The sequence below is a fragment of the Micrasema longulum genome, unplaced genomic scaffold (genome assembly GCF_059751315.1).
Source record: "Micrasema longulum isolate JH-2025_06_02 unplaced genomic scaffold, ASM5975131v1 h1tg000867l, whole genome shotgun sequence".
In the NCBI taxonomy this organism is placed as follows: Eukaryota; Metazoa; Arthropoda; class Insecta; order Trichoptera; family Brachycentridae; genus Micrasema; species Micrasema longulum.
The window spans coordinates 804,276-820,781 of NW_028278059.1; the positions used below are offsets into that span (position 1 = coordinate 804,276).

The following is a 16,506-nucleotide window of genomic DNA, read 5'->3' on the forward strand; positions in this document are numbered from 1 at the left end:
CAATCCAGTGTTGGAATTCCATATATTTTCATATATTCTTTGACCTAAAAATGATTTTAATAGTGTCATTTTTATTTTTTTTAATTTTGACTATTATAAATCACACTGTCAGAAAAAAATAATACACAGTTTTTGTTCGGTGATACGGTGCAGAGTCATCTTGGAAAATGCACTCGGAAATATAGGAATAGTGCATTTCAATTGACGGGAATAATTACTCTTCCTAACTTTTTTTGTTAACTTCTGCATTCACAGTTGCTTTAATGAATGCCTTTTGCCACACTTTATAAAAGGAGAAACATCATCAGACCATTTTTCCAGCAGGATGCTTCACAGTTGGTCTAAGTTGGTAAGACACTCATCGCATAAACGTTCTCCAGATCTTCGTCTCGCGTACTGAATTAAATTTACTCTCATCGGAGAAAACAATTCGTCGCCAATTGACTTCAGTCCAAGTTTAATATTTTTTAGCCCATTCTAAGCGGGCAATGCGCATTTTTTTGGTCAGTAGTGGCTTTTTTGCAGGCCACAATAAGCGATTGTCGTGGTTGCGGAATATAAGATTAGCAAAGAACCAAAATACTTTCGCTTTAATGACCGCCAACGTCAGGGGAACCTGACAAGGCACCACAAGAAGAATTATAAAAGAAAATAAAAACTCGAGTACAACAATTGTATTATTTCCACTATTTGTGGGGCGAATATTTTTTAATCACTAATATCTGTCAATCTAAAAAACGAAATACATTTTTGGACCTACAGCTTTAAATAATTAATCGCTTAGAAAGTATTTCATTATCAAGAGATCGTCACGGTTATTAAATGAAGGCTTAAATACCACCGAAGGATTAGTTATCAATAAATATGTTCGATTAACTGTTCGTTAGTTGGTTAATAATCACTAAATAGCGAATGAGCTTAGTTTAAAAAATAACATGGTTTAAAAATACTCCTTATTAATTTAGTTATTGATTTATGTTATAAATATCATATAAATATAAATATCGAATTACATTATTATAAGGTAATTTATTTATTTGAAAGACAGTAAAAAAATACAAGCGACCCTTAAACAATATTACTGACTGTCTGCACCAGGCACAATCAACTGTTTTCTATTCTGGGCCAGATTGCCAATTTTTCTCTGAGTTGTGTGCCGGAATATTAAATAAATGATGAATAAAATGAATTAGCACAATAGATGTTGAAAGGAGAGTGAATACGGGCAACAAAATGAACGGCGCACTAAGCACGGTAATTGCTAATAAAAATATGTCAATCGAAGCTAAACTGGCAGTGAACAACGAAGTTTTAGCCCCAACACTTATACGTGGAAGTGAAACATGGAACTAGTAGAGCAAGGATGAAAGCTGAATGAACGAGGTTGAAATGCGATCTTAGACAATCTTAGACGATCTTAGATGAATGTGTGGTAAATCAATGTATGACAGCGTTACGAATGATGAAATCAGTTGACAGTGTAAATCTGAGTCAACTATTGATAATATTAAAATAGGGTCTCTGAAATGCTTTCGTCATGTAGAATGAATAAACGACGAAAGAATGATAAAACAAGTTTATATGGCGGAAACGAACGGCAACGTGGGATGATCAGGAAAGACTTGGCATGATCAGATAAACCAAATTCGTATGTCTGGTCATGTCAAAAGCAAACAGAACCTAAGGGCATGTATTAATTGTGGAAGAAACTAGGAATCTATGCGAGGATAGACGTGTGTGCTGATCCATTTTCTATGCCTACCCCTACGGGGAAATGGCGTGATGGTATTAGTAGTAGTAGTAGTAGTAGTAGTAGGTTAAATGGAAAAGTAGGAATTAAACCTGCCATGTAAATGCCAAGACATACATCTTATGTTTTACATCTCTGTTGCGATTTGTCAATCTTGATTATTCCCTGGGGTTGGAATCCAGTCCAAATTTACAAACATCAGTACATACTTTAAATATTGCATATTAAAAAAAAATACATTGAAAACATCTCATACGATAAATCATCGAGCTTCTACAGTTCCGGCACAAAATAAAAGCTTGATAATGTAAGTGGAATTTTGCTCTCAAAAACATCAGTCTGATTTGAAATGCAAATTTCAATTACTTGCGCTTCGTTTCATTAATGGTGTACTAAAGAAGTTTAATATAAAAATAAATTTGAATATTTAAAGAAAACAGGAAGTCTAATGTTTTCTTATAAAATAATACGAACTTTTAATTGTATGCGGAACATCTGTAAAAAAAAATACATCGTCGGGGGAAATCATACAGCTTATTACAGCTGCTTGATTGTGTAAAATAAATAAATATTAAAAAAATCCTTTCCTGGCGTACTTTTTCCCCCTTCTCATCTCATATTGTAGATTATTACTCAAATTATAATTTCCGTTTTTTTTTATATATTTGCATTATGTTTTTAAAAATACGTGAAATTCAAATAATTCCATCTTAACATTTTTATTTTTTTAGTGAAAGCGTTCTTTTCACATACCCAAAAACCATTTTGAAGACCATAAATCTTTCTTTCAGTTCTCCTGATACAAACAACCAGTATTTAATAAGTTACTTTAAAAAAGAGAGTTTCATAAACGGTGACTTTTATTGAATTTAACTCTATTGCCCCTTTTATTGTAAGTTTGTCAAATAATCTGTAGAATTTATGTCGGTTACCGTCATTTTTCCTCATGACCATATTACAATAAAATCAAAATCAAAAAGATTGTTGGCTTGTTTTGAATTTTGCTACAAAAATGTATTTGCACTGGGACATTTTTCATAAATCTCATAACTTCAATTTTTATTTTTACTTTCATTTTTTCAAAAATAACTTAACTCCGACGTCTTTCATACAAGTCACAAAAAGACTTATTTCATAATCATTTAACTAACACATTCATAAAACACGTTCATATTTTACCATTTATTTTCCAAATAAAAAAAAAAAACAAATGGTTTGGGTAGGTAGGGAGAAATTCCCTTAAGGCAATGTACCCGCCATAGTACGTGTTTAAATATATTTATAATATATAGCCTCAGTGGAGTAGTGGTAAAGACGCTTGAGTCACGCATGGGGGGGAAGGACGATTCCCGGTGAAAACATCAAAATTATATTTGATTTTTCTCAAGCTTGGGTGTTCTGTGCTGAAATTCAACACTGTAATAGGGCCTTTTGTGGTGCAAAAAAATAATAAGACCGCAAGACCAATGTAAAAACTTTCCGCAGCTTATGGTATGTAAAGCACTGCATTGGTACAACACGCAAAGCGTAGATATATTTTTTTTTACACAAAGGTAAGATGGTGTTTTGATGAATTCAGGCACCAATCCAGAGACTGAAAGAAAAAAATATGACTTGCGTTTTTTCGATTTATCCAAACATTTTAGTTTTTGGGAACATTTTTAACGAGTGGTAGAGTAGGGATCGAACCCTTCACCTCTGATTTATGAGTCCGTGACACTAGCCACAGAACCACATTTTGTTTTAGCTATGTGAGGTATTCTAGTGTAAAAACACCATTAAATAGATTATTGTACATTATACCCACTGTTTGAACCCGGGACCTCAATCATGATAGACCACTACACTTTGAGGTGGGCTTTTCTCCACTCGATTTCGTTTTTCAGGATATTTATCTGGGAGTAGTCATCTAGTCAAAAACCCTTGTCCAAAGCTCTAGTTCACCTTCACATATAGACATAAGACTTAAAATTTTTCTCTCTCCAATAATCGGCTGCTACGTAGCAGACTAAAACCAAAATGAAAAATATTAAAAGAATGCGGTAGATTTTTCGTTGGAAATTTATCATCAAAAATAATGGTTTTGTGAGTTGTGGGATGTGAGATGCGTAAATACGAAATTGTTTTTTAAATAAATCTTATTTTGAAATATCTCCTACTATTTTCAGTTCTTTGTCTCAGTATTTCAGTCACACGTGAAACGCTTTAGGGCTCATAGCATTTTTTAGATTTTCAGAAATTGTGATTTTTCGTGTGTCGTAAAGTGGAGAATTTTTTTTTGAGTTTAAATAAAAAAAAAGTGTTCATAAGCGTCAGGAAAGATGCAAAAGCACGACTAATGAAACAAAAAAGAAAATGCCAACCGTGAACATTAAAGTAAAACCGTACTCTCCGGACATATTAGGTTGGAAGGAAAAGTGAAATTTTCGTGAAGTTTAATTTTAATAATTAGTTTTCGTACGGTTTCTAAAGGCTTAGAACAATTATTATAGGCTCCTTCTCATTCAATTATTCCATAAGAAAGAGAAGACTGTACGAAGAATTCAATGTCAAACTCGGGTCAAAACCTGGCTGGCGGATGAAGAATTACTAAATTCGCATTGGACATGAGTTGAGTGTTATAATTTTAGAGGGTTCAAGGTAAATCGTGGTCGGACTTTTCTCCATTAACACGTATTCCTATATTTTTTCATGGATTATGGCACAAGAGTAATGATTTTTACACAATTTGGATTTGAACACGACTAGGACTCTAAGCCAATCACATGAGGAGATAAGACGAAAAACTAACCCTTATTACGAATGTGGAAATAGCGAAAAAAAAATGCAAAAATTAATAATGTGAATTCTTATTTCTTTATTAATCTGGTATTTTTTTTTTTTTCTGTTTGCGTGAATGTCACTGAACTCCTCCTAAACGGCTTGACTGATTTTGATGAATTTTTTTGTGTGTATTTGACTGGGTCCATAGATGGTTTTATTTGAACTCGTTAGGTGGCGTTGCGATCTCAATGTCAAATGTCGTTTGGTAAATAGTTTATCGAAAATATGAAACTTTCGAGATTTGGTGTTTGCTGATCCACCTAATGGCAGGCAAGCCAACGTTCGGACAGGACAACGCCCGTCAGGTCCGCTAATATCAATATAATAAAATCTGTTTTATTGAATATATGAACTCAGCGTTAACTACAAATAAAGTTGTTATTCTTCTTTTTGATCTCCTGTACAATTCGTTAATTGTTAATGAGACCGTTTTTGCCGTCTACCCTTCATATCACGTCGACCTTCCAGGAATTAAACATGGTAGGCAAACGCGCCAACCACTTCAATAAGCGGCGGACTACCTATTCAATATGATTATCTTGAACTGACCCTTGAAGCGTAAGAACGATTATCTTATCTTCCATGTGACAAAAATGAAAAAAATAGGGCCAAAGCACCAGTAAATGACCACCCCCCAGTAAATGACCTTTGGTTAATAAAACACACTATAATAAGAATTGCTATGTGTCCACTCGAAAAACTTTTAACACTAGAAACTATGACAAAAGCGGTAGGCGGACATATCTTTTGGTAAGAAACAAAGCTATCAGTTTTGAACTGTGAGTTGTTAATAGTACGTCTTCCCGTTATTGTTCTGAGATTGATAGTGTTTTTTTATAAGGAAAGGTATGGTTAGTGTTTTTTTTATGCTATTTCTTATCCTATTCTTTAAATATATGCATATTCTAATGTGCTAGGGTGTTTTATAATTTTATGATGTAACTAAATCTGAGCATTTTTTTTACTGGTAGTGGTCATTCACTGGTGCATCTGCTATTTATTTAGAGTAATATTAATTATAATTGTAATACTCATATTTCAATAAAAAAGTAAAAATACTTAGAAAAATTGATATGTTTTTTATTGCTTTCTTTTAAAAATACGAAAGTAAAAGGTACAAAAGTACGCTTAAACAATAAAATTTACACTTCTGATGTGGGTTTCACTACAATCTGAACCTCAAACGGTCATTTATTGGTGGTTTGACCCTACTTTGACAAAAAACATTTTAGAAGTCCCAGACAAAACCTTGATGTAACCTTATCTTTATAATGTTATTTAATCGTTGTTGATTGTTTGTTTCTGTTAAATAATAAATAAATAAAACAAGCTTCCGAGAAATATGAAAAATGATATTTCTGTTATGTCAATCATTTACAATTATTATATGAATTAAAAATTAAACACAATCTCCTATGACACAAAGCATAAATATTATTAGAGTTACTCGACACTTTCCTGATGCTGCAAAAACATTTAAAAATGAACATGACTTTAATGCACCACTGGATGTTGATAGAGGTACATATAATGATGACGATTATAATACATATATATATATATATATATATATATATCATATTTATAGGAACCCCTGGAATAGACCCATAAATAGATGATGGTAACATAACCTCTGTACATTTGCTTGTTTAGTTTCAAGACAAAAATATATTTTTTAAAATACGTTTAAATTTATTACTCAAATCAACAAATCACTGAGTGATTATAAACTGGTTGAATGCCTAGGCTATCGTATTTTTTTTTTTATTGAATACTGTATTGAATTTTCAATGTACATTTTAAAAATTAACAATGATATTAATTTTAACTATTTTTTTTTTTCAGAGACTATGAATCGTCATCAATCTTGGATGAGCTCTTGTCTCGGATGGAGCAGTACGCGAATAACTTGGAGACTTTGGTTGAAGAAAGGACGTCAGACTATCTCGAGGAAAAAAGGAAATGTGAAGAACTTCTTTATCAACTTCTTCCAAAGTAAGTTATAAAAATTGCCTTTTTTCCGGAACTTTTATCGACTTATAATGTCACTTAAATACTTAATTTGAAGATATTTTTAACTACAGGAAGGTTTCTGTATGAAAAGCCAGAGTTTAAGGAGAAGCAGTAGGCTAGCGAGTACGCGTAAATCAAGTGTTTTAAATGATGCACAAAACCACGTTTTTCGTGGGAAGATGTAACAACAATACCTCAAGTCAGATGAATAAATACATTTTTTTTAAATACTCAAACTTTCAAACCGGGTTGTGGTCTCGTGGTAGTATTGTGGACTAACGGGCCAAAGGTCCGAGGTTCAAATCCCACTCTACCACAACTTGATTTCCATTTTTCCAGAACAAGTTATTTACGACTTTTAGGAAATGGTCTGAAAATTTTAATATTTGAGTAAATAATAAGAGCTCAAGTATTTCTTTCTTTGAAAAAAAAAATTAATTGTGAGCGACACTCGTTTCACTCTATACAAAATCATATGAAAATTTCAATAAATTTGTATGGAGTGAATAAATCAATTAAAATTATAAATGCCTAAGTTTATTTACATGGTAGAACCAATTCACGCATTTACTTTATTTTTTTTGGCTTTAAAATGTTATTCGTATAATATTTTTTTGGTTACAAGGAACATTTTTGAAGTCGACAAGAATTGACAACAAGCAAGACATTGTATTGTACTCACAGCCAAGGTTTTTATGGGTTTTCTTTCATATTTAGGTAGATTTATCTGTGTTCACGTATTACATATAAAAATAATAAATTGTTTTAGTAAACTACACCTTTTTTTCATAGCATAGGTATTTTAAAAATATTTTTATACTTCCTTGTCCGCCTATTTCACGCCCTTAATAAAATTTACAAACTGAACTACGATATTTGAAAAATATTTTGTATCAATGTCTACAAAAAACATAAATGGTATTGTTTAGTCATCATCATTATTCCTTTTTCGCTCTTAATGGTGCACAGAACACTAAATTAGTACATGAACAGCTGCGTATCTTATTTTAATCAGTCTTATTTTAAGGCGGCATAATGTGTATGAACAAAATTTAAAATCAATATTTTATGTCAGGAATTGAATCCGAGACCTCTTACATGGTAGGCAAACGCGCTGGCCGTTAGATCATGAGGCGAGAAAAATAACATTATTTTTATAAGACAAAAAATTGTATTTCATAAGAAAAAATCTTATATCTCATAATCCAAAATCTTAGAGATGAAGAACACAAGGCTTATGACCTGTCATTGGCTGGTTTAAGTGGCTACTTTACACACTGTGTAACATTTACCATTTTGCCTATATTTGAACATATTTATGTATTCCTTCGATTCTTCCATTTGCTGACGTTTGTGAAGTTAAAGAGCTGAAATCTTTATTGTTGTGGGTGAGATTCGTATGATTGAGTTATTTCACCAACACTGAAAATATTTTTCATTTTATATACATCTTTTTACGCCAGGTGCGTTTATCAACAATATTTTGAGTATGTCCAAATTTTTACAGACACGGACTGGATTCAAACCCCTAGGGATCATATAAATCTGTTCAATCATATAAATCTCCCCCACAACAATCAAGGTTTCAGCTCTGTAACTTCACTAACGTCAACAGATGGAAGAATCGAAAGAATATAGATGTTCAAAAATAGGCAAAATGGTAAATGTTACCAAAATCTTGCATTTCGTAAATCAAAACGAATATATTTTCGCTTACCTCTTCAGTTTCTGTTCTCATTTTTGTTTTTAAATGAGCTCACTAATATTACAATCTCATATATTAAAACAACTGTTTTTTAGTAAGAACAAACAAGTATACGTGTTGATTAAATCTTTAACTATACTCCCGAATTTTAAAATATAGTTTATCGGTTGTGCTTATTTCGTTGGTGAATTTAGGAAAAGAGTAACTTGTTAATTATTTTTTTTTTAAAAGATTTATAAAATTTTCCAAACAAATAATATATTAATTTCAATTAAATAAAAATATAATTGGATTTAAGAAATATTTTTAATTAAATTTCTAAATACAAATCGACATTTTTTCGGTAATTAATTATTAAACTTTGTAGACTATGATAAAACGCTAAAATTTTACAACCAAAGTTTAAAATAATGAAGTGTTTAATCTTAGCGGGTTTACCACTGGAGCGACTTGCGTTGAAAGTTCAAACCACTGGAATTCAAACTGCAAAGAAGCTTGAATTGATAATTATTCATAGTGCCATGATAATTATTCAATGAGAGCCTGTTCACATAATGTTAGATAATATACAAAGTTAAGTAGAAAAATTATTTGGGAATATACAATTTTTTTTATATGCCTAAACACGAAAATGTATATTATTTGAAGGTTGATACTGCCGTCATTAGCAAAAAGCAGTTTTTTTTACAAAAAATACAAATTGAGTTAAATATCAAGTAATTTTATGCAATCAATTTGAAACCATTTGAAATACAGAAATGAGCAGTAAACAAAATATTTTAGTAAGAAAAACGTGTTTTAAACAATAATTCAATAACTAGAGATCCATAAGCAAAAACTCAGAAGCGATATGACACACATAGGTTGTAAGCTTTAGGAGCAATCCAAGTATTCTGTTTTTATTAGTTATTATTTACAATTTCTTTAAATTTTAAAAAACGTTGATAATAACTAAAGTATCATATTTTCAAATTCGCCTATCGAAAATATTTGCAGTTTTGCTTATGACGACATAATATGATTCATTTATAAAATTGATTTAAGCCATCTTACAGTGGTAAAATGCAACATGGAATGGAAGGAACTCAGCCTTGAGAAAAATCAAATTGATTGTTTGCGTTCTCACCGGGATCGAACCCAGAACCTTCCGTGCGTGAGTCAAGCGTCTTCGCCACGGAGGCTGCATAATTTATTGAGAATAATAGAGAAAAGACGTTCTGTTTCTTTTTTATATTTATTTCTCGTCTCCAAATCAAATGCAATTTTACACTCCTATTTTTCTTCATTCATCCTTCACCACTCCTCACCACTTTTGTCCTTTTTCCTTCCCACTGTCTCCTGTTAGTCTTTATTTTTTTATTTTAGTTTATATCAAGAACATTTTTTAAATGACATCAATTTGTGTATTTTCAAATAGTTTTAACCGTGTTTTGTTTTATTAAAATGAATTGAATACATATCTGTACCTTAAAGAATAAACCGCGGAGTCACGTTGAATGAAAAGTTCAGGAAACAAGATTTGTGGTGGTGCAATTTTCCAAAAACATGATAACTTTTAAACCAAATGAGATAATTTCAACCGATAACTTTCAATGTCAAACAACAATTTTTAACTATTGCTTGGTTGTGATGTCACACTAGTCAACACATGATACAAACTTGACATATCTCTCTATTTTTTTCGAAATAATGAAGTTGTATTGTTTATTATCTATAAATATATATTTTTACACCGAAATTGCTATGCTGGATTTAAATACAAAAAATATTTAACCATGCTACCCGAAGAATGATGTCAGCAAGTACAGCAAAACATTTGTATTAGAGAGGGCACGAATATAGAACATACCAAGGAAGACAGAGACGCTGTTCTGTAGCCACCGTAGAACGTGTTGTGTGGAACAAGAACAAATTCAGTCGGTTGTTGGCAGTGATGGGGGACGCGCGCGTAAATTACGAGTGGAGAACTTTTGTTTTTTTTTTCCTATAACAGGGCTAAACTGTATTTTTATTTTTTTAAATTATGGAAAAAGAATGTTTAAGGTTTAAGTCCCCATGTTTTTTTTTCATATGCCTGAGCTTTAGAATATTCCGTTTTTTGCTTGTGGTAACACGATGTTACATCACCGCGCGCAAAGGGATCGTTTACCACAGTCTTTTAAGAGTTAATAAAAAAGATGCATATTAAAATAGCGTATTTGGACCACTTATGTTTTTTTACATCAAAACAAAGTGAACTCCAGATTTTTATTTCAACTTAAGGAAGCATTTTTATAACTAAAAAGGACTATTTACGTATGAAATAGCTTATTGCGATAATTTTTGCGTTTTTAACTTCAAAAGAGCAAAAAGTAGACTTCCGTGTTTTATCCTATCAAGTACAAATATAATAAAATGGTCGGCTCTAGAACATTCTATTCTAGAATACATATTCTCTTTTTCTTTATTAGTATCTTAATATAATTAATATAATCTTTACATATCTTTATATTTGAAATAATAAAACAAACCTTTAAAAAATTCTTACTCAAATCATAGAACTCTTCTCAAAATGATATTTTCTTTAAAGAATCTAAATGAAACGAAGTTTAATAATATTTTTTCGTTACGAAACTGGTTTTAAGATAACATTCTTATAAATACAAAACAAAATACAAGAATCTGAAAATTGCTTGTATTTTATACGAATCACTAAGTAATCTTTCTGAAACAGAAAATGTCAATTGCATAAATGTAACGAGTATGTCTGTTTAGATTTTATAACTTTACAATACATTTAGCAACGTGAAGCTTCCAGCGAGTGCTTTCGACATTTAGCCTTGGACTGAAATGTGTGCCAAGAGGATGAAACAAAAGCTCCCTCAATCCTTTCATTAATTTTACCATTATGAACTTAGGCTTGTTCTATTACGAAAGAAAATTATAACAGCAATTTATAATTCTTTTGTTTGTTTTGCAAAACAGGGGACATGATACTTGTATTTGGTATTTTGATGAGCTTTTTAGATAAGAAATTCTACTTTGTCAAAAAAGCTTTTCAAGAAGATTCGTGCTAACTTTGAAATATTTTGGGTGATTTACTGGTTGATTTATTTATTTATTTATTAATTCAAAATTACACTCGTTTATATATTCATGAACTTATCAAGGCTATTTTGGCTGTGTAAAATCACAACAAGTAACTAGAATAAGAAATACATAGTAAAATAAATTCAATAACAATAATAAATTTTGCAATTGAAAAACGATCCAGAAAAATAAATGAAAACTATTAAAGAATAAAGCAATAAATAATAACATTCCAAAGAATATAACATAAAAGTTAATCAGGTGCAAATATTTAAACATTTATTATACAAATTTAGTTTTATGCATATTGTTAACGAAAAGGCGGACTGTAAATGAAAATCGAATTTCATTCAGTTTTGTGATTGGGAAATATTTGAGAAAGGATAGGAACGTGGAATGGATACACACCTTTAATATAATCTGAATGTTCTTTAATTTCTGGCCCTGGATCACAAAATGAACTTTAAAATATAACAATGTTTTCCACGACGCGCGACGATTCCAACCACTTTTTATCCGATTTTATGTCAAGTCTAAAATGTTGTTTGGTTTTTGTTCTAAATCCGAATTTTCAAATTTTGAATATCCTCTATCTTGATGTTAGGTAGGTACCATAAGGATGGGTCAAAGGAAGGATGGGAACGAAAGGTATACGGCCAGGAATAGTATCGATAAATGCTGTAAAATTTGCGGCTGAATTTACTTAACACATATATTTATTTATTGTTTTTAATTTTCAATTTTTGCGTTTACATTTGGTATATTTGTATCATTTAATATTTCACGAAAACAATAAAATCACACTTAAACATGGCCTGTGCGTGGGTATTTTAAATCTAGAATACATTGTAGAATACATTTGTAAACAAGTATGGCCAAAGAACACTTCTTTATACAATTACTAAAAATTTTAACAAGATTCCTAAGATGATTTTAAAAGAAAATGTTAACAAAGATTTTAAGAGAAAAATAATTACATAGTTAATGTGTAACAGAGCTTTATATTGATTATCATTTAAAGTCATCTATTTTAATTTTTATAAATAAATTTTGTGTGAAAATTAGGTATGCTTTTAGTTCTTAATAATGTTTATATTACTTTTTAAATTTATATAATTTCTCTAACGTTTCTCTTTGTAAAGGAAAAATAAGAAACCTGCTGACAAGCCGGTTTCGCGGCTTAGTGGGTTTCATTATTTTTCTTTTTATATTTTCTGTACATGTTTTTACCTTCTTTAATAAAAAAAAAAAAATCTAAGGTAAAGATGCATATGATGTAACATATAAAATAATAGAATCATTGAAATATCCTAAATACTCCAATATATTTGAATATTTTTATCGACTGTTTTTATTGCGAAGTGATGAAAGTCTAAATGTGGTTCGATTTTATAACCAACATTGTAGCCCAAGAACGGACGCAGCAGCCTCTTATAACAAGTGTCTTGAAGGAACGGCAGTGGTCCTGGTTTGGACATGTGCAGCGGATGCCTTGGGAGAGCCTAAGCCTATTTTTTTTTATTAAGATCTTTGAATATTGAAATATGGTTTTGGAATGTTATATTCCGAAGTAAAATATATAAAGTGAGATTGAATGACAAATAACCCCTTGTCGAGATGTTAGTGACTAGGCGTTTTTAAATAAACAAGTGTACATATTAACAAACGAAATGAGTATGTCTTAGTTCACCAATTGGAACTAACACGTCAACACACGTTATTAAACATTCTACATACCTAATAATACAAATTTCGCTTTCTTTTAAAGCGCCGTTTTCGTGAGAAACCACTTCAAGTGCGCTGTACATTATACTGATTTTAAAAAAAAGTCTACCTAAAGGATAACTCTCAATTACTTTTAACTTACAGACGAATTTACAAATCATGTATTACACATATTTTGTTTGTACATAGGCCTTATATACAAAAAGTAGCACTTTTTAAGTCAGGAAACGATTTCACAAATAAACTAGTTTTTTTTTCATGGTTTTTTTTTTAAATTCAATTTATTCTAAATTAATTTTTAAAAATAAAATTAAAACGTTCTGTATCTTCATTCTTATAAACATAAATGAATATTTATTGACCTTTACTTTTTATTAAATATTTTAATAATTTGATTTAGCTGGAAGATATTGCTTTTAGCAGTAAGCAAGCCTTAGTGCATATATTTGTCTTTAATTTGTAATAAATTAATTGAAATTTCACATTACTCTAACCTATTGTACCTTCATTTTAATATATACATAAATATATGTTTATTGATTTTTACTTTTTAGTACAAATATTTCTTTAAAAATATGGAAATTGTTTTTAGTAATGAGCCCCCCAAAATGCATTTATTTATGTATTTAAAGTTTTTATAAATAAAATGTCTATCACCATAAAAATATTAGAAAAATGTTTCCAAAGAAATCACAAAATAACATGAAATGAGTTTTTGACCCAAATTTCTGGTTAATATGAATCTTCCATTTTTCTATACAAATCACTTTTTTTTTAAATACATCTTATGCATACAAGTTTTGCATAGAAAAAAATCCATTCTCGCTTAAACCCCAGTAAGATAACAATATAATTCTATTTTTTTATGAATATCACACTTCTTAGCATGTCTGTCATGCCTTCGTTTCGTAAATTGTTTCGTGTCCCATGAATCTCACGCTCATCATTATCATTCTCCTTTCCCTACCCAGTGGTACATAGGGTACTGCATTAGTATATTTAATGCAACGTGTTTCAACCATCTGTTACATGAAGGTAATGTGAGCAATCCTTTACTTTAGGTGTCAATCCAGAAAAAAATAATTTTTTGAACTTCGTTTGTCTGATTTTTAACGGAAAGTAGCCATCAAGTCAAAAACACTCGTTCAAGGCCCTGGTTCTATTTTACACATAGAACTGTGTTTTTTATTCCACTCTTACTTAAATTCGTATTCTTCAAAAAATCGTTTTCTCTTTCGTTTTCGTAACGTATAAATAAACACTTCATAGCTTTTTCTGCGACCTACTCAAAAGTTTTAAAACATTATTAATGATCCCAATTGAGCATAAATGTGCCGAAAAATATTACCTTTTCGACCTTCAATAATTGTGACCTTTCGTGTTTTGGATTAAGGAATAAAAAAGGGTATCGGTTGAACGATAAAACCACATTTTATTTGAGAAAGTATCCTTATTTTATTATTACCCCATAAAAAGTTACGTATCAAAAATAACACTTCCTCAATCATACGCAATAAAAAAATACAATTCCCCGAGTTGATGAGAGAGAAAATAAAATAAGTTTATGGTTCGTGAAAATATAATGAAATTATGACAAAATTATAACTATAAATAAATATAGACCGTTGCAAGTGACTGCTGCGAGATATTGCATAGATTTATATACTATTTTGCGTGTTGTTTATAGAAAGGCGATCCTTTAGAGTGCTATAATAACCACGGAATAACTCTGTTAAGCGTTTCCAGGAAAGATTCTTGCACACATAATCTTGGGCAGAATACGAGCTTCTCTACTGCAGATTCTAAGAGTCAACCAAACTGGTTTTATTCATAGTAAATCGTGTGCGGACCATATCTATAACATAAGATGCATTATCCAACAGACCAATGAAATTAACTCACCCCTTGCGTGTTGCTTCATCGACTACGAGAAAGCATTTGATAGTCCGCATCGACCATCTCTTTGGAAAATTCTCGATGCGTGTGGTTTCCTCCCAAGATTATTACTGTTATAAAAGCGCTCCACAAAGATAGCAATTGTCGTGTGAAAATTGGTAGCTTTTTGACTGATTGGTTCGGGGTCTCCACTGGAGTGAGGCAAGGCTGCGTCCTTGCACCGTTCTTATTCATCATACTGATTTGTATTTTTAAAATCAATATGGATATTGTAGAGAAATGTTTTGATGCAAAATATACATTTAAAAAAATGTTCCTACGAAAATGCGACATGTTTGGCCTTGATAATTGTGACGTCGGTGACGATTGTCAGCCTCATGGCGTAATGGTCAGCGCGTTTGCCACCATGCGAGAGGTCTCGGGTTCGATTCTCGACATGGTTGATTTGAAATATTTATTTAAAAGGGTGTATTCACACTAAAATATATCATAGTCCCTGGACTGGTAATTGAAGTGTAAGACTGATCATCTTACCTTCATGTAAAAAAAAAATGATCAAGATACGCTGCGATTGGATTTCCAATTCAGTGCCCTATTCACCATTAGGTGCGGAAGAGGAATGATGATAATAATTGTTACGTCAATATTCGTGACTTTTTTTTTTTTTTAAATTTAAACTGTCACAAGTTCAAAATTTACCCAAATCGTGACGTATTAGGGGCGTGACCAATTCAATGAACCATTTTTGCGGGAATTCGAAATTATAATTTGAATGCTAATTATTAATATGTAATGAATGTAGTTATTACTAGAAAGAAAAAAAAATTTTTTACTCGACAGTATTTCATTAATTTAAAATTCTAAAAAAAAGTTTTGTTTCCCTTTTGTGGAGTTCTGTGCTAACTATCATTAAGAAACAAAAAACATTTTATTAGTCTCTTCTGCGTATAAAAAGATAGCCTAATGTTAATAAAAATATTTTTAAAAAGGGCATGTATCCGAAATAAAATAATGTTTAATTAGGGGTTTGTTTGCCATGAATTTTTTTAACATGGAAAAACGGACATAAAAATGAATAACACAAATGAAGGCAGCCAGCTAAATAAAAATAAACAAAGAGAGATAAAAAGAGTTAAAAGATTTGAGGTAATCTGGACCTTGAAACATAGGCAGAATGGTGAATGTTACACAGTTCGTAAAGCGGCCACCTCCACCAGCCAACGATAGGTCAAAAGCCCTGTAAACGCCAAAAACTTCATATCCCTTCTCAAAATGCTTTACCTCTCTGTGGCAACAAATTTACCTAGATCTAAATAATTTCTTTGGGAGGAAATCAACACGGTTTACGTTTGTAAATCAAGATTAGACCGATAAAGAGACCAACTACTTATTTGGGCATACTCAAAACATTTTTGATGTTTATGTGTGCTTTAAGATAAAAAAAAAAGGGTAAATAAATACATATCGAAGCATAACGCCGTTTTCTTCTGTCACCTCTAACTGGCGTTGGAGCCCTTCTATCAAT

The 16,506-nt window shown here is 31.0% G+C and overlaps 1 protein-coding gene across 1 annotated transcript in view; it reads left to right on the forward strand.

Moving 5' to 3' along the window:
• Positions 1-16,506, forward strand: part of LOC148278523 (atrial natriuretic peptide receptor 2-like) — a 231,027-nt gene that overhangs the window by 156,860 nt on the left and 57,661 nt on the right. The window contains exon 4 of the mRNA XM_088231278.1: positions 6,419-6,568. Within this exon, the coding sequence (XP_088087404.1) occupies positions 6,419-6,568 (150 nt within the window). The remainder of the gene's footprint in view (positions 1-6,418; positions 6,569-16,506) is intronic.